This window comes from Salvia splendens, chromosome 12 (assembly GCF_004379255.2).
Source record: "Salvia splendens isolate huo1 chromosome 12, SspV2, whole genome shotgun sequence".
Taxonomy (NCBI): Eukaryota; Viridiplantae; Streptophyta; class Magnoliopsida; order Lamiales; family Lamiaceae; genus Salvia; species Salvia splendens.
The window spans coordinates 9,551,168-9,570,029 of NC_056043.1; the positions used below are offsets into that span (position 1 = coordinate 9,551,168).

Sequence of the window (18,862 nt, forward strand, 5' to 3'; positions counted from 1 at the left end):
AACTTCCTATTTATATTGGTTGTTCGTTGGAGAAGGATCCAACTTATTAGATTTCAAGCTTTTATCATTCTGTTTTTTTAAGAAGTTAGTACTTCTTTCGTCTCAAGTTGAGTCGTAGTCCTTTTTGAGTTCTCCAAAGATAGCTAAGTCATTAATTTCTTCTTTTTTTTTTCTAGTAAAAAGTCTATCTTCCCTCATAGTACTTAATTTACTCTCTCTTCATCTATCTTACTTTACTCTCTCCACTTTAACCTTTATAATATCAATTTCATAAATCTCGTGTTCAAAAGAAATGTTTCAACTAGCTTGAGACGGATGGAGTATTTGATGCTATATATTATAGGGGGAAATTGTTGGGCAATTGACGCCGAAGGGCTGGCACGACGACTGATTTAGGGTTCGGGTAGTATGTGCATGTTTTGTGTACAGAGAAAAAGTGCAGAATTAGGTTTAACTCTACATAACAAAAAAATTACAACTGTTTAATTAGTTAATTACCTAAAAATTCTATGCGGTTAGATTCTCATTTATCGCATGAGAAATAAATGACAAAGAAAATTCCAATTAGAGTTTATAACATGTTTGACTATACTATACTAGTATAAACGGAGCATAGTATAAACGGAGCCCAAGTCAATGTTAACAATTAAAGCATTCACAATGAGAGCCTATCTCTGAAGCCCATCTCAGAGCCTATCTTCATTTTTTCCTGCCACGTCAGCAGGCCCATCCCAGAGCCTACCTCTCTACAATAAGAGCTCATCCCAAAGCCTATCTCAGAGCTTATCTCATTTCCACATCATCACTATTTTATTCCACTTTTTTAATTTTTGTTGATGTAATTAGTGTTGCCCACGGTTCACGAACCGGCGGTTCCGGTTCGGTCGATGGCGGAACCGGCGGTTCCGGTTCCGGTTCGGAACCGCCGGTTTTCCGGCGGTTTTGGCGGTTCCGGTTTTCGAACCGGCGGTTTTGCCGGTTCAATTATTTTTTTTTTAAATTTGAAATTTGGCTTTATACAATAAATCGGAACAAGACAATGCATAATTCAAGCACAAATAAGACGAATAAGGAGAAAATGAAATAAATTTTATTGATTTTGAGTTGTAACGGACAACGATACATTACAATTTACAATACATAAGTATACAATACAACAACATACAACAATATAATATAATTTACAAGTGTCGTCGCCTCGTGGGACTCGGAAGGTAAATAAAAAAACATGAAATGGGGGGGAAAAAGGAAAAATTGAAAAGGGCTTGGGATCAACTTAAACTTTCAAAGTTAAACTTTTCAAATTTAAGTTGAGTTGCCTACGTATCCACAATTTTATTGAGGAATCAAAGCCCACGTAGTTCTCTTACCTTAGGATCAACCCTTTTTTCTTGCAAAATGTTGCCCATTTTCTAAGCAAACACATATCAGCACGCCATATACACATTGCTGCATTTCTAATAGGGGCAATTTGATCTTCCAAAGCAATAAATGCATCTCAAACACACAGAGTCAGAATATTATTCAAGCATGGAAAAAATTAGCACTAATAGATAGTTTGTTCTGATTTTTTCCATGCTAGATGCTTGAATAATGTTCTGACTATGTGTGTTCGAGATGCATTGATTGCTTTGGAAGATCAAATTGCCCCTATTAGAAATGCAGCAATGTGTATATGGCGTACTGATATGTGTTTGCTTAGAAAATGGGCAACATTTTGCACGAAAAAATGGTTGATTCCGAGAAGAATTGTACTTGAAGATCATTAAAATATATTCCCCATTTGATAAATATCTTATTGGTGAAAAAGTGGGTATCTTTTAGGCAGATGGTACTGGAACACAAATTTATATATGGAATCTGGATGAATGAGGATCAGATTATATTTTAAAATGGGAAGCTGAGTTCATTGGCGGCCAGTTAACCCAGCTTCCCATTTTAAACTATAATCTGATCCCCATTCATCCAGATTTCATATATAAATTTGTGTTCCAGTACCATCTGCCCCAAAGATATCCACTTTTTCACCAATAAGATACTTATCAAATGGGGAATATATTTTAATGATCTTCAAGTACAACTTAGCCGCAACAACGATACATTACAATTACAAATAAAAAAACATGAAATGGGGGGGAAAAATAATTGAAAAGGGCTTGAGCTCAACTTAAACTTTCGAAGTTAAACTTTTCAAATTTAAGTTGAGGTGCCTATGTATCCACAATTTTATTGAGGAATCAAAGCCCACGTAGTTCTCTTACTTTGCTTACCTTTTTGGTCGGTTGTGCTCGCCGTTCACCGCCCCCCGTCGACTCATTGCTAATGTTGAGTGCTCTCGCTCTCGCTTCTGACCTCGTCATCGCCATCGGAAGAAAATTCTTCACCATCACTCTCTACACGGAAGTCGAAATCCGGCTCTTGTGCTCTCATGTCCGCCTTTGCCCAATCGTCAAGTAACATAGTGGCTTCCATGTTCTTGGCGGAGAGATTGCTCCTTTTGTCGTCTAGGACACAACCGACGACACTAAAAGCTTGTTCAACGGCGACGGTGGAAGCGGGAACGGTGAATATCTCCTTAGCCATGATGGAGAGTATCGGAAACTCTTTGTCATGTGTTCCCCACCAATTAAGGACGTCAATTTGTTGAGTAGTAGGACCTGCATCTTGAAAAATAGAGCGCGATTCCAAATATATATCTAATTCACTAGTCGCTCTAGTCCTATTGGTTGTAGTACCGTATAGATCTTGCAATTGTGATACTACGTCGGGATCGATCATGATATTGGTAAAATCCCCTCCACCAAAATCAAATGTAGACGGACTAGGAGGAGCACGTACCTGGTGAGCGGTGTTATACCGCATTTCATATTCCGCGTAGAGAGAACGAAGTGCACTATCTAACCTTAGTTTGATTTCATCAACATCCGGAATACTTAGTTCGAAGCATTCTCCTCTTGTCAAGCCCATTTCGCGGAGTTGAGAAAAATCCAAAGCGTGCAAACAACCATAGTACATGTCTAAAATTTTATAAACACCATGCAACTTCCACTTTGGATCCAAGCATTTTGCAATCAAAAACACATTTGGAATACGTGAAAAATATTTTAACCATTTTTCAACCATGTAAAACAAAATAGCCTTCAACTCAATGAATTGAGTATTTTTCACACAAGTTTTAAAACCAATTGCCACATACATGTAATGCTCCAAAACGCGCACAGAAGTAGGATAATAAACACCAGATAACTCAACAGTGGCATTTTTTAAAGCGCGGAATAATCGAAATAAATCCATGCTGTGGTCCCAACAAGCGGGTATCAAAATCAAATCAGAAGGAACATGAGGACAACTTCTAAAAAAATCACATAAATACTCAATGTGGTTCAAAGTCGACTCCAACATATCATATGTCGAGTTCCAACGAGTTGAAACATCCAAACGAAAGTTGGTGTACCTGCATTGCTTACTATGACAATATCTCTTCCAAGCTCCACCAATAGGAGCTTTGTTATGAATCAACTTCACAGCAGTTCTAATAGAATCAACATACTTTTGCCACAAATCGATCGCATCTTGAACACACAAATTCAAAATATGGGCAATACATCGCACATGAAAATATTTGCCATCAATAACATGAGAACATGCATTGATTAGTTCATCTATGCTAGCAGTGTTAGCGCTAGCATTGTCAAAACCAATTGAAAAAATTTTATTGATCAATTGAAATTCATTCAAAACTTGAATGATCAATTGAGCAATTGCTTGTGCAGTGTGTGGTGCGGGAAATTCCCGAAATGCAATCAAACGTTTGTTTAAAGTCCAACTGTGATCAACGAAATGCACAGTGATGCCCATATACGAATTTTTACAAAAACAATCAGTCCACACATCAGAACAAATAGAAACTTTATGCCCTAAGTTAATAATAAACGTACCTAATTGCGCCTTCTTTTCCAAGCATTGTCGAACAACGGCCCGAGTCATTGAAGTTCGACTCAATTGTCTTGCAGCGGCATTATAAACTTGCCACATACTCGACTCAAAAGCATCGTTATCAAAAGCATTGAATGGAAAATGTTTCATAACGGCAAATCTAGACATCACATTAAGAGCATTTTTGTGATCATATTTCAAAAGAGTATTGCTACACGTACCTGATGTTTGGGATGAACCCGTCCCACTCCCGGTCCCGACTCCATGTTGAAAGTTGAGTTGAGTTTGGGTTGGAGCGATACCAAACTCGACCGGATGCGCTTTCTCCATGTGACGGGTAAATGTACCGTATCCTCCACCCCTTCGGAATGTGTATACGTTTTCGCAATAGTTGCAATACACATTATAAGTGTTATGATCGTTACCATCATGTACCTTCTTGAAATGTTTCACCATGATGTTTGAGGTTAAAGACCTTTCAGCTGGTCTAGGAGGGTGAGGAGGTTGTCCACGACCACGACTACCACGCCGACTCCTTGGTGGTGGTGGGGGTAGCATTTCTTGAACCTCTTCTACCTCCTCCCCCTCCTCCTCGTCGTCATCATCATCATCGTCTTCATCAACATTCACAGGGGTTGGACTTTGTTGGGAATAGGCACCGCGACCGGGAGCACCACTACCGGTACCAACATAAGCATCGCCTTGGTATTGAGAGCGAGAGAGAGCAATAGCATGTGCCACATCTTGCTCTTCTCGAGCCTACAAAATAATATTTGTATTGTAAATACAAAATAAAATTATGAACAATAATGTAATGTAATTCAAAATTAATTAAATTAGTAGATAATAAATATTAACCTGCCACTCATCCATGTTCATTTGAGAAATTTCATCAATAACAGATCTCCGAGATGGCCTCTTGGCCTTTCCCTTTCCCTTTCCCTTATCAACACGACCTTCTCGGGATGAAGACATATTGCTATGTAGAAATGTAGAAATATGGAATAATATTTTTTTTTGTTTTAACAATTGAGAAAGGAAGACAACTTATAGAACTATGGGAACAAGTATAAGTGTATAACAATGCGTAATAAGAGTAGCACTTGCGTAATTAAATGGAAGCACAATAGCACAAATGAGAAATTGGAGACAAAGAGAGAGAATTGGGAGATTGGAGAGAGAAACTCTTATTAACACAAGAGTGGGGTGAATGTAAATGAGGATAGAGGGGGGTATTTATAGATAAAAATGGGGGGGGGGGAAATGGAAGAATTCGAATTTGAAATTTGAAAAAAAAAATATTTGAATTTTCGGCAAAACCGGCGGTTTTTGGCGGAAAACCGCCGGAACCGCCGGAACCGCCGGTTTCCGGGCAAAACCGCCGGTTCGGTCAACGAAACCGTCTGCAAAATCTGCATCATGTCGCCTCGTTTCTCGCGCCGTAACCGGAACCCCCTGAACCGGCGGTTAACCGCCGGTTAACAGCCGGTTCACGACCCAAAAACCGCCGGAACTGGCCGGTTTTTCAGCTGAAAAGCTGCCGCCGGTCTGCCCCATCCACACGCCTTGAAATACGCGCCCGAACCGGCGGTTTCACCGGTTAACCGCCGGTTCCGAACCGTCCGGAACCGCCGGTTCGGTGACGGTTCCGGTTCGAAATATCTTAAACCGGAACCGGACCGCGACCCGAATTCCGACGGTTCCGGTTCGGGAAAATGGCCACGGTTCCGGTTCGGCGGTTAACCGCCGGAACCGGAACCGGTGGGCATGTCTAGATGTAATTAAAGACAACGTAAAATATACGACAAAAAACATATTTCATTTTAAAAACTAAATAAAGCATAAATGTCTAAATAATATAAATAAAATTACATAATAAATTCATTCTTCGATGTATTGCAATATTGGAAAACAGAATACAACGAGAAACAAATTTAAATAAAACATCAGCCCCTCCGTGACCAAAGTTCTTTAATCATATCACGTTGGAGTACACGATGGGCTTCGGCCAGGCGCATGTCAACAAATGCCTGAAAATGCTCATCGTCGTTGTATGGTAGACCCTGGCGATGAGACTCGCTTACAACACGTCGCTTGGTTCAACAGCGATTCCTTCACCTTCATTTTCGACTATCATGTTATGCATGATGATACATGCATACATGATATCAGCGAGATATCCAAGGTAAAATAGATGCAACGAGCCTTTAACTAATGCCCAATGCGCTTGGAGCACACCAAAAGCCCGCTCCACATCCTTTCGAGCGACCTCTTGCTTTTGGGCAAAATAAGCCCTTTTCGGCTCCGTTGGGCATCTGATCGTCTTCAAAAAAATGGGTCACGACATGTAGATATAAAAATCATGGATTAAATATGCTCGGTCAATGGATTTTGACCAAATAATAAATGTGACGAGACATTTAATTTTGTGAAATTAAATGATATAGCGTCGATCTACATTTTACGTAGATAAATGTAGTATATTCACTTTCTCAAATCCAATTTCCGGTGAGTGAGAAATAGTGGATTAAAGTTGGGCATAATTAGCTTTTAATTAAAGATTGGAGTTGGAGCTTAGGGAATAATTAACTAGTGTTAATTATCCCACATTGGAGGATTAACACATCTTTTAATGTGCTTAAATTAAGTGCCTTTATGTTACTTAATAATTATAGTGGACCAAGATGGGTGAAAGAGCCCACACGCGCGCGCCGCCGCCCACCCGCTCGAGCCCGTGCACGCGCTCACGGTCGCGGGCCTCGGGCCTCGTGCCCGGGCCCGATCCCGATCTCGATCTCGATCTCGATCTTGATCTTGATCTTGGACTTGAACTTGGTAATTGGTCTTTGGGTGGTCTTTGGGCTTGGTGCTTGGCCCAAACTAATCTTTTTAGACCACTGCCGAGTCAGCAGTCCAAGTGGCTTGACACATCGTCAAGCGAGGCACAGTCACGGCTGCCACATAAGAAATCCACACGCTCCACACGCGAAAGGCACACTCCTGCCACACGCTCGTAACCGCCGGCGGTTACGAATCTGCCATGATGAGCCTTCATGGCTTGGTTGACCCTGCATGGTGGCTTGGCCTTTAAATAGGTTAGCCATTCCACTGCATTAGAAGAACACAATTCACAAGCATAAGCTCTCTCCCTCTCTCTGCATAGTTTTTCTGTCGAAGCTCTGCCCTCTCCTCCATCCAGTTCGCCGGAGCTCTGCTGATTGCGGTGCTGCATCAAAAGAGACGTAGCCGTTTTACCTTTGGGGACGACACGCCAAACCAGGAGCACTACCGGGGCGTATCTCGTCTTGCGGGAAGAGGCCTCCTCGACTCGGCTATCATACTGGTTTAGTTGTTTCGATTTCTATTGTAATTTCTTTAGTTCAGTTTCTCCTTTTCTTTCTTTTGGGTTGTATTACGCCCTACTGTTATCTCTTGTAATCCCCAGAAACCAACAACGCAAGACGAGATAACTTGCCTTTGAAGGAATTTGGACCATTAAACTTAACTAAAACTTTCGAAACTTTAAACATCTTTGCTGGAGATGTCGACTGAATCCAACACCGCTGCTGCCACCACCACCGCCGCCATTTCCTCCACCATGGCGAACACTGGACCGGTCAACACTTCATCGATTCCGATGATGATGTCCACTCCTGGGCGCTATCCTTCTTCATCAACAACCCCTTGGGAGTTTGTTAACCCCACTGGGCCCACTGGTGGATCCACCTCGAGTGGATTGGTTGGTTCCACTTTTAGTGGTTCCATCGGATCCTTTAATGGATCGAGTGCTGGGGCCTTCGGGTCTCACATGAATGCTGGGGCCTTCGGGTCTCATGCGGGTGCTAGTCCCTTCGGGGATAGTGCGACCATGGCGGGCTCTATGCCCAACATGAATGGTGGGGGCTCTATGCCCAACCACGTTGTTGGCTCCTTCGGGGGCAACGGAATTGGTTCCTTCCATGGACCAAGTTCGGCACCTTTGACACCAAGAATGATGCCACCTGCCGAGAAACCACCCAAGTTTGGAGGATCTGACTTCAAGAGGTGGTACCAAAAGATGTTGTTCTACTTGACAACATTGGGCGTCGCCAACTTCCTCACGGAGAACGAGCCGCCCGTGCCAAGTGACCAAGAGACTAGGCTCGAAGTCATGGCGGACTATGAGGCTTGGAGAAAAGGAGATTATCTTTGTAAAAATTTCATTCTAAGTGCTTTAGATGATAGTTTATACAATGTATACTCCAATGTAACCACATCTAAACAAATGTGAGAAAGCCTAGAAAAGAAATATAGCATAGATAATGCTGCAGGGACTGAACAAGTTGTAGCATCCAAATTTATGGACTACAAGATGGTCGACTCTCGACCCATCATGGAGCAAGTCCAAGAGCTCCAAATGATCATCCACGCATTAGTGGCTGAAGGGATGACCTTGCCCGATAAATTCCTAAGGTGCACGATCATTGACAAGCTTCCTCCCAGCTGGAAGGACTTCAAGGGCTATCTCAAGCACAAGCGAAAACAGATGACCCTTGAAGACTTGATCGTGAAGTTGCGCATTGAGGCTGATGTGCGCAAAAGCGACCAAAAGGCTAAGGGCTTCACCCCAAATGAAGCCAAAGCCAATATGTTGGAGCGGGGCGGTCCCTCCAACAAACGCCCTCGCCCAAACCGTCCAAATGACAAAGGGAAGGGAAAGCAGCCTTCAAAGAAGTTTGAAGGCGACTGCTACAAATGTGGCAAACAAGGCCACTTTGCTAAAGACTGCCGCAGCAAGAAGAAGAAGTCGGCTGCCCACGTCGTTGAGAAGGAGTTCAAAGACTGGGATGAAAACGACCTCATTGCTGTGGTCACTGAAGAGGTTAACCTTGTTGATAACAAGGGTGGCTGGTACATCGACACCGGCGCTACTGCTCATGTCTGCTCATATAGGAGCAAGTTTGCCTCCTACACTGCTGTTGAAGAAAGGAAGATCAAAATGGGGAATCAAGCATCCTCCGAAGTCCTTGGCATCGGAAATGTGATCCTCATGATGACGTCTGGCGTCACAATAACGTTGAAGGATGTGCTGCATGTCCCGGACATCCGCAAGAACCTAGTGTCAGGATCAATACTAGTTAATAATGGGTTTAAACTTGTATTTGAGTCTGATAGGTTTGCTTTGTATAAGTTTGGAAAATCCATCGGAAAAGTTTATGTAACCGATGGGCTTTTCAAACTTAGTGTGACGACTCGCAGTGTTGCTAAGCCTCTGGCCAATAATAAAGCATCTACTTCCTCTTATTTGACTGAGTCTTCAAATTTATGGCATTGTAGATTGGGACATGTAAATTCAAAAGCCATTAAAAGATTAGTAAATCTAGATTTACTAAAGGCTAATGAATTGGATATCCAAGATAAATGTGAAATTTGTCTTGAAGCAAAAATGACTAAGTTGTCGTTTCACTCGGTTGAACGAAGCACAAAACCCCTTGTATTAATTCACACGGACGTATATGATTTAAAGATGGTGCAAACTAGAGGTGGTAAAAAGTATTTTATCACTTTCATAGATGATTGCACAAGGTATTGCTACATCTATCTTTTAAGAAGTAAAGATGAAGCAATAGAAGCGTTCAAAAATTATAAGAACGAAGTTGAGAATCAACTTGGTTGTAAAATCAAATCAATTCGAAGCGATAGATGAGGTGAATATGTAGCCCCATTTGAGGAATTATGCAACGCAAGTGGTATAATCCATCAAACGACTGCACCATATTCACCACAATCTAATGGTGTTGCAGAACGCAAAAATCGAACTCTGAAAGAGATGATGAATGCACTGCTTCTAACTTCAGGATTACCACATAACATGTGGGGGGAAGCTGTTTTGACAGCCAACTATATCTTGAATAAGATTCCTCTCAAAGGAAAAGATGTTACTCCTTATGAGCTGTGGAAAGGAAGGAAGCCATCCTACAAATACCTCAAAGTGTGGGGGTGTTTGGCAAAGGTGATGTTTCCTCCGCCCAAAGAAGTTACAATCGGACCTAAGACGGTTGATTGCATCTTCATTGGATATGCACTTAATAGTAGTGCATATCGATTTGTTGTTCACAAGTCCGAAATATCGACTATAACAGTAGGGACAACAATTGAGTCAAGGAATGTCGTATTTCTCGAAAATACATTTCCTTGCAAAGACAAAGAAAAGGTCGTTACCAATTCTGAGACAAGAATTGAAGAAGAAGCCACTAGTTCTAAACCAGTGGAAGAAGAAGCCACTAGTTCCAAATCAGCGGATGAGGAACCTAAATCGCGCAAGCGTGCAAGGCCCCATCCAAATGATACAGTACTAAGACATGGTAATAGGGTCAGAACACCAAAAACATTTGGTCCTGACTACATTGCTTTTATGTTAGATGAAGAACCGACATCTATAAAAGTAGCATTTGATGGCCCAGACGGGTTACATTGGAGAGAAGCTGTTCAAAGCGAAATTGATTCAATTTTGCTAAACCACACTTGGGTGTTGGTTGATTTGCCCGAAGGTGCTAAACCTTTAGGATGCAAATGGGTCCTTAAAAGAAAGTTTAAGGCCGATGGAACAGTAGATAAGTATAAAGCCCGATTAGTAGTAAAGGGTTTTAAACAAAAGGAAGGACATGACTTCTTCGATACATATTCACCTGTAACAAGGATTACATCTATCCGAGTGCTTCTCGCTATAGCTGCATTGCACAATCTTGAGATTCATCAAATGGATGTAAAGACCGCGTTTCTAAATGGTGAACTAGAAGATGAAATCTATATGGAACAACCCGAAGGGTTTGTAGTACCTGGACAAGAGAAAAAGGTATGCAAGCTCGTAAAGTCTCTATATGGATTGAAACAAGCGCCATTGCAATGGCACTTGAAGTTTGATAATGTGATGTTATCAAATTGGTTTAAAATCAACGAGTGTGACAAATGTGTCTACATCAAGAGCACTAATAACGGCCATGTTATAGTGTGTTTATACGTTGATGATATGTTAATCTTGGGTAGTAACACTCAAGTAATTAACGATACAAAGGCGATGTTAAAGAGAAACTTTGACATGAAAGACATGGGTCTAGCCGATGTAATTCTTGGAATGAAGATTCTAAGAACGTCTGATGGAATCATCTTAACACAATCACATTTTGTTGAGAAGATATTGAATAAATTCAAAGCCTATGATGGCGCGCCAGTTAAGACTCCAATTGAACTCGACGTTCACTTGAGCAAAAACAAAGGCGAGCCCCGTTGCACAAGAAGAGTATGCACGGGTCATCGGGTGCATTATGTACTTGACTAATTACACTCGACCTAACATTGCTTGTGCCGTGAACAAGTTGAGTCGTTACACGAGCAATCCAAGCAAAGAGCATTGGAGAGCTCTTGTGAGGGTTTTGAGATATTTAAAACATACTCAAAATCTTGAGCTACATCTCTCGAGATACCCCCCGGTACTTGAAGGGTACTGTGATGCCAATTGGATATCCGATAATAGAGACTCACTTTCAACAAGTGGATACGCCTTTACCATTGGGGGTGGTGTTGTATCGTGGAAATCCACAAAACATACTTGTATAGCCCGATCAACAATGGAATCGGAGTTCATTGCCTTAGATAAGGCGGGTGAGGAAGCCGAGTGGCTTAAGAACTTCCTTGAAGATATTCCATGTTGGTCTAAGCCAGTGCCACCAGTGCTAATCCACTGCGATAGCCAAGCGGCGATTGGAAGGGCAAAAAATGGCTTCTATACGTCGACGACATAACACCGTGAGACATTTGATCACAACAGGGGTGATTACAATTGACTATGTAAAGTCAATAGATAATCTAGCGGATCCGCTAACCAAAGGGTTAAACCGAGATCAAATGAATAAGTTGCTAGAGGGAATGGGTTTGAAATCCACAAACTAAAGAATTATCATAGTGGTAACCCAACCATGATGACTGGAGATCCCAAGAACTTGGTTCAAAGGGACAACTAAGCTATGAGAGTTCATGAGAAACACTAACTATATCTATTCCCTAGAGAGCAATAGAGTGTTGGAGAACTTGCCTAGTGGTAAAGGCTAAGTCTATGACTTTTAATGGTTCTTAATGATCTCAAAGAGATGGAGTTCTCAAAGAGACCAAGTATGGCAAGGTACTTGACTAAGAATCACCTATGTAAGTGGGAAGTGTGGTCGCTTCATAAAACACACTTATGAATCCAAAATGGTGTCCAAGACCGCAATGGACACAAAACGTGAGAACGGATGAGGTTGAGGTGTTTAAGCGTTAACACCATTATCTCGGTGCAAGCCGTGGGGGATTAGTTCAAAGCATAGCGCTACTAAGCCGCCTGTGTATCCGATGGTGTCGACAATGGAGGGTTCAAAGCCAACAACTACCTATCCTTATGTTTATATACCTCTCGAGGGTTGAGCTTGTGTCTGCATGCATATGCATTTGGCTATTTCCACTCATGTGGGGGATTGTAAAAATCATGGATTAAATATGCCTGGTCAATGGATTTTGACCAAATAATAAATGTGACGAGACATTTAATTTTGTGAAATTAAATGACATAGCGTTGATCTACATTTTACGTAGATAAATGTAGTATATTCACTTTCTCAAATCCGATTTCCGGTGATTGAGAAATAGTGGATTAAAGTTGGGCATAATTAGCTTTTAATTAAAGCTTGGAGTTGGAGCTTAGGGAATAATTAACTAGTGTTAATTATCCCACATTGGAGGATTAACACATCTTTTAATGTGCTTAAATTAAGTGCCTTTATGTTACTTAATAATTATAGTGGACCAAGATGGGTGAAAGAGCCCACACGCGCGCGCCGCCGCCGCTCGCCCGCCCGCCCGAGCCCTTGCCCGTGCACGCGCTCGCGGTCGCGGGCCTCGGGCCTCGGGCCCGGGCCCGATCCCGATCTCGATCTTGATCTTGATCTTGGATTTGGATCTTGGCAATTGGTCTTTGGGCTTGGTGCTTGGCCCAAACTAATCTTTTTAGACCACCGCCAAGTCAGCAGTCCAAGTGGCTTGACACATCGTCAAGCGAGGCACAGTCTCAGCTGCCACATAAGAAATCCACACGCTCCACACGCGAAAGGCACACTCCTGCCACACGCTCGTAACCGCCGGCGGTTACGAATCTGCCATGATGAGCCTTCATGGCTTGGTTGACCCTGCATGGTTGCTTGGCCTATAAATACGCTAGCCATTCCACTGCATTAGAAGAACACAATTCACAAGCATAAGCTCTTTCCCTCTCTCTGCATAGTTTTTCTGTCGAAGCTCTGTCCTCTCCTCCATCCAGTTCGCCGGAGCTTTGCTGATTGCGGTGCTGCATCAAAAGAGACGTAGCCGTTTTACCTTTGGGGACGACACGCCAAACCGAGAGCATTACCGGGGCGTATCTCGTCTTGCGGGAAGAGGCCTCCTCGACTCGGCTATCATACTGGTTTAGTTGTTTCGATTTCTATTGTAATTTCTTTAGTTCAGTTTCTTCTTTTCTTTTTTTTGGGTTGTATTACGCCCTACTATTATTTCTTGTAATCCCCAGAAACCAACAGTAGATGCCATCGTCCAAGTAGTAACCCATCTTATAGGGATTGCCGTTGACAGTGAAGTCGATGGTTGGCCTAAACCTCTACATTGCTGACTGGAGAGTGGCGAGGACTGCAGGACGTTGAGGTCGTTATTCGACCCGACAACACTGAAGTAAGCATGCCAAATCCAAAGTCGTTGATCGGCAATGGCTTCGAGTATGATGGTGGGGTGCGTGCCTTTGAACCTGGTTGTAAACTGGCCTCTCCACGCCGTTGGGAAATTCTTCCACCGCCAGTGCATACAATCTATGCTACCCAACATTCCTGGGAAGTTGTGCGTCCTCCTGTGCAAATCCAACAAGTACTGGCAACCAGCTACAGTCGGCTTCCGCAGATAGGTGTCTCCGAATGTCTCTCTCACTCCCTCACAGAAATTTTTCAGACAATCGCGTCCAGTCATATCGTCGACGTGAAAATATTCGTCGAACATATCGGCAGTTCCTCCGTAAGCCAAGTGTCGTATGCCAACCGTGCATTTCTGCAGCGGCGACAGACCGATCCTTCCGGCGGCATCGGTGCGGAGCTGGAATTACTCAAAACAGGCCGAAAGCGCATTTACAATGCGCAAGAAAAGTTCCTTCTGCATTCAGAAACGTCGATAGAAAACTGTCACCGGATAGCGTGGCTGCTCGACAAAGTTATCCGTGAACAACCGATCATGAGCTTCGGCCTGCTTACGGTGAATCGCCCGATGACGTCGGATTGGCCTAGGGACTGTCGCCTCTACCTGTTCCCGCCGCTGTTGTTCTGCAATCTCTGCTACGCGTGCCCACATGTGGATAATGATTGGGTTGCTCTCGCCGACGTCGGAATTAGAATCGGAATCAGAAATGGGGGCGAAATTAAAAGACATTTCTAGTGACAAAAAAATGTGAAATAGAGAGGGATGTGGGTGTGTGAAATGAAGAAGAGGAGATTGAGGTATTTATAATAGGAGAAGCAAATAAATTAATTTAAAAAACAAAAAAAAAATCGGCTCCACCATCGCCTGAGCCTCCGTAATAGAGGCCCATGCAGGGCCGATGCGGAGCCGATGGGGCCATCGGCTGAGGCCATTGATCGGCGCGGGGGTGGAGGCGATGGCGCCTCCGCAATGGTGACCGGTGGGAGGCGATGTGGAGGCCGATCGCGTCCATTGTGAATGCTCTTATGGACTATTTTACGGTATCAGTATCACCTAAAACAGTTGCGATATTGACAGTAGAATATACGAAAGAGATGAGTAATTTGAAAAATCTTACCATAATCTTTCAATAATATTTTCTACACATATGTACTTATTGAACTTCGTAGTAATACATAATACTGAGGATAAAAATATAAATCAGAGATATATTATTATTTTTACACATCTAATATTATAATGTTAATTAATGCCAATAGTGACTAGTATTTGAAATAGATTAATGAAGAAAGTATTAAATATAGAGTTTTATGAATAACAATGGTAGAACAAAAATATAATAAAAGAAGAATAAAAAGAATATAAAAAACATAAAACAAACAAAGATGAACACAAAGAGAAGAAAAACAAAAACAAAATATAAAAAAAAGAAAATAAAAAAAACATAAAAAGATAAACACATAGAGAAAATTAGTAAAAACTGAAAGAAAAATACGAAATAAAACAAGTTATATAATGAAAACCAAGCATTCTATAAAAAAAATTATAAATATATACTCCCTCCGTCTCAAGACGAGTCGTATTCCTTTATATGATGTCCCACTATTAGTAAGTCATTTTTATTTTTAGCAAAAAATCATCTTTCTTACTTTATTCTCTACCTACTTTATTCTCCCTTCATTCCTCTACTTTTCCCTCTCTCATAATTTTCTCTCTACACTTTAATTATTTAAACATCAATTCCTTAAGTTTCGTATTCAAAAAAAGTGTTTCGCTTATCTTGGAATGGAGGGGTTATAAAAGTTAACTAACATAATCCTAGTAGCGATGTAATGGCCCCACGTGGGCTGTGTACAGGTCTCTTTACTTTGCAAGTTATATCATGAAAAAAATTTTATATGAATTTTATACTATGAGTTTATTTTGCCGATTATAATTATTTATGGGTTCTCAAATGATCTGAGCATTTTTCATATAATAATAAAACTGCAACCAAGCATTCTATAAAAAAAGTTATAAATACAAGTATAAAACTTAATCCTATCATGACTTGTCATATCTATCATCCAATGTAACAGACTCATATTTCCTTTAGTTAAAAAGGACCCCCAAGGCCCCAACTCAAAAAGAATATTTCTTCTAAGTTCCATTTACACCATTGGTACTCCAAATACTTCAACAACCAAAAACTTAAAAGTAAAATAAAATCTCGTTATATTCGAAGGATTCACCTAACCCTTGGCAATACATAAAAACAAAAAAAGGGTTTGGTCTCTCGAAATGTCATATTCGATGCTACCTCTATAAAAAAGTTACTACCACCACTTGAACGCAAAATTGACTTTTATGCTTCCCACCACTCTCTCGACAACCTTGATACAAATAAAACAACCCACATCCATTTTTGACCAAATTTTCATTATAAAAACGAGGTAAACTAACTCCAACGTCCATGATCAAACAGTTGGATTCTACTATTATTCTTTTTCAAAGCAATTACGCGTTTTAAAACCCTATAAATATGCTCACTATACTCTCACGTACCATCTCAATCATCTACAAGTAAAATCATTCAAATCCACTTTCAATTACTTGAATTAGTATTCGCTACAATGAATAGCTTCAAATTATTCTTCACTCTTCTCATTTTTCTACCCGTTTCTATCTTCCTACACATCACTCCATGCCAAGCACAGCTTTCCACCACATTCTACGATGCTACATGCCCCAATGCATCCACCATCATCCGCAACTCTATCCGCCGCGCCATTTCCGCGGAGCGGCGGATGGCGGCCTCCCTCATCCGTCTCCACTTCCACGACTGCTTCGTTCAGGGATGCGATGCCTCCATCTTGCTCGATGAGACCGCTACTATCCAGACCGAGAAGACGGCAATCCCTAACGCCAACTCCGTTAGAGGATTCAACGTGATCGAGGCGGCCAAGCGCGACGTAGAGCGCGCATGCCCCGGCGTCGTTTCATGCGCCGATGTACTTACCTTAGCCGCACGCGACGCCTCTGTCGCTGTAAGTAATTATAGTAAATCACTTAGGAGTTTGGTGGTGTTCGGTTTCTTAGATAAAATAGCTCAAGATATCGTCTAGGATTGAGTTGTGAGATTATTTTAATTTGAGAGAGTTGACTATGACTAATTATTACAATATTATCTATCTAGATTAAGTTGTGAGATTCAATCTAATAAACTAAATACATTACATATTTAATTTCGAGATATAATCTTGCTAACTAACATAACATACTAAGATTAATTTTTACTAGAACCCTATTATATACATAAATAAAAAAGTTAATTTAAACTGAATTACTTATTACAGGTTGGTGGGCCCACATGGAATGTGCGACTCGGAAGAAGGGATTCAACCACTGCTAACCGCGACGCGGCCAACACTGATCTCCCTAGTCCGTTTGCCGGCCTCGACATTCTTATGGATGCTTTCGACAAGAAGGGTCTTAATGCAAGAGACATGGTTGCCCTGTCTGGTAATTGTATAGTCCTTTTTTCATAATCAATAAAACTTAGTCTTATTTTTAGTAAGTTTCTTTTTTTATGAAGTGTGACCTATTTTGCACTATACTCCAAATACTTTTTCCTTATAATCATCTCTCACCCGTTTACCAGTTTTGCATTCAAACTTGTCTATTTGTCAATATTATTGATAGTAGATGGATGAAGTATATAAAAAATGGCTAGGTGAATAATGGATCATTTGATTTATGCAGGAGCGCACACATTAGGCCAATCCCAATGCTTCTTGTTCCGTGGGAGGATATACAGCAACGGTACCGACATTGATGCCGGCTTTGCCAGCACCAGGAGACGGGGCTGCCCACAGAGCGGCGGCGATAGCAACTTGGCGGCCCTGGATTTGGTGACGCCGAATTCATTCGACAACAACTACTTCAGGAATTTGGTGCAGAGGAAAGGACTGCTACAGTCGGATCAAGTCCTCTTCAGCGGATCCACGGCCAGCATCGTGTCGCAGTACAGCGGAAACCCTAGAACTTTCGCTGCTGACTTTGCGGCTGCGATGATTAAGATGTCGGAGATTCAGCCGCTCCTCGTCGGAGAGCGTGGAATCATTAGAAGGACATGCAGCGCTGTCAACTAGTTTATATACTGCGCTGTTTCTTTTTCTCATTTCACATCAATTAATTCATTTCTATTTAAATTCGCATAACTCTTTTGTGTCGTGGATCAAAATGTTTTTGAAATAAAACTATCAACAACAAACACATGTATTTTACTTGATCAAATTAATCTCTAGCTTCTCATCATATAAAATTATTATTTATGTCCTATTAAATATCTCATATTTCATTTTTAGTTCGATCCTGAACAAATGTCACATTTCACTTTACTATTTGTTTTAATGGATCTCATATTTTATTAACTCAATATAAAACTGGTATGTGAAAGTATGTCTCACAATCCACTCATTTTTTCCACTCAATTTCCTTTACAAAGTCAAATAATTTTTTAAGACTTGCACCGATCAGATATGAGAAAATAATGGGGACCAACTTAATATTTATTTATTAAATTTTGAGTTTAAAAAACTTGGATCTTTAAACATTATAAACTCTACGTTTGAATTTATAATACTAAATTTTAATTTAATGAAAATGAAATGAGGTCGTTTATTTTCGCTTAGGATTTATATCGAGTTTATTGTGAAGAAATATGACAAAGGATTAAAGTAGCCAAAACTTCCCTAACGTTTGTGGTGAAAATCACATAGATCTTTGACGTTACATTTTATGCAACTAGATCCCGAACATTTACATTGAAAAATGAAAACAATTGATATATAACGCTTACAAATGCGGATAATTTTATACAAATTGTGAAGTAGAAAGTAGGTCTGTTGATCAGCAAAAGCTAACAAAGTTTGAGAATTGAGAGACGTAAGAAATAAGTCAACGGTGCTTCCCTTAATTAATTGATTTTGTATTTCGTGTCTAACCCAAATACGGCAATACCGCGTATTCACAGCTTCTGGAATTGCTGAATTTTGAGGATGTCGCGTATTCTATGTAATAGTATTATGCATACGTATGTATGTAAAATAATTCTGTGACGGTAACATTGACTTTAATTGGCCAGATTCTTGTTATTTTTTGCTTAAGGCAAAGGCATTAAAGCTTACGACGTGTAGTTGAA

The 18,862-nt window shown here is 41.0% G+C and overlaps 1 protein-coding gene across 1 annotated transcript; it reads left to right on the plus strand.

Moving 5' to 3' along the window:
* Positions 1–16,248: 16,248 nt before the first annotated feature.
* Positions 16,249–17,940, plus strand: LOC121758110 (lignin-forming anionic peroxidase-like). The gene is made up of 3 exons (XM_042153544.1): positions 16,249–16,706; positions 17,016–17,181; positions 17,422–17,940. The coding sequence occupies exons 1-3, from the start codon at positions 16,293–16,295 to the stop codon at positions 17,808–17,810; spliced, it is 969 nt and encodes a 322-aa protein (XP_042009478.1). The 5' UTR covers positions 16,249–16,292; the 3' UTR covers positions 17,811–17,940.
* The last annotated feature ends 922 nt before the right edge of the window (positions 17,941–18,862 follow it).

Bases quoted from the DNA above. Each gene is read 5' to 3' on its own strand.
- LOC121758110 (XM_042153544.1), top strand. From the start codon at position 16,293: ATGAATAGCTTCAAATTATTCTTCACTCTTCTCATTTTTCTACCCGTT. The intron at 16,707-17,015 runs GTAAGTAATTAT...TACTTATTACAG, and splicing joins CACGCGACGCCTCTGTCGCT to GTTGGTGGGCCCACATGGAA. The intron at 17,182-17,421 runs GTAATTGTATAG...TGATTTATGCAG, and splicing joins AGACATGGTTGCCCTGTCTG to GAGCGCACACATTAGGCCAA.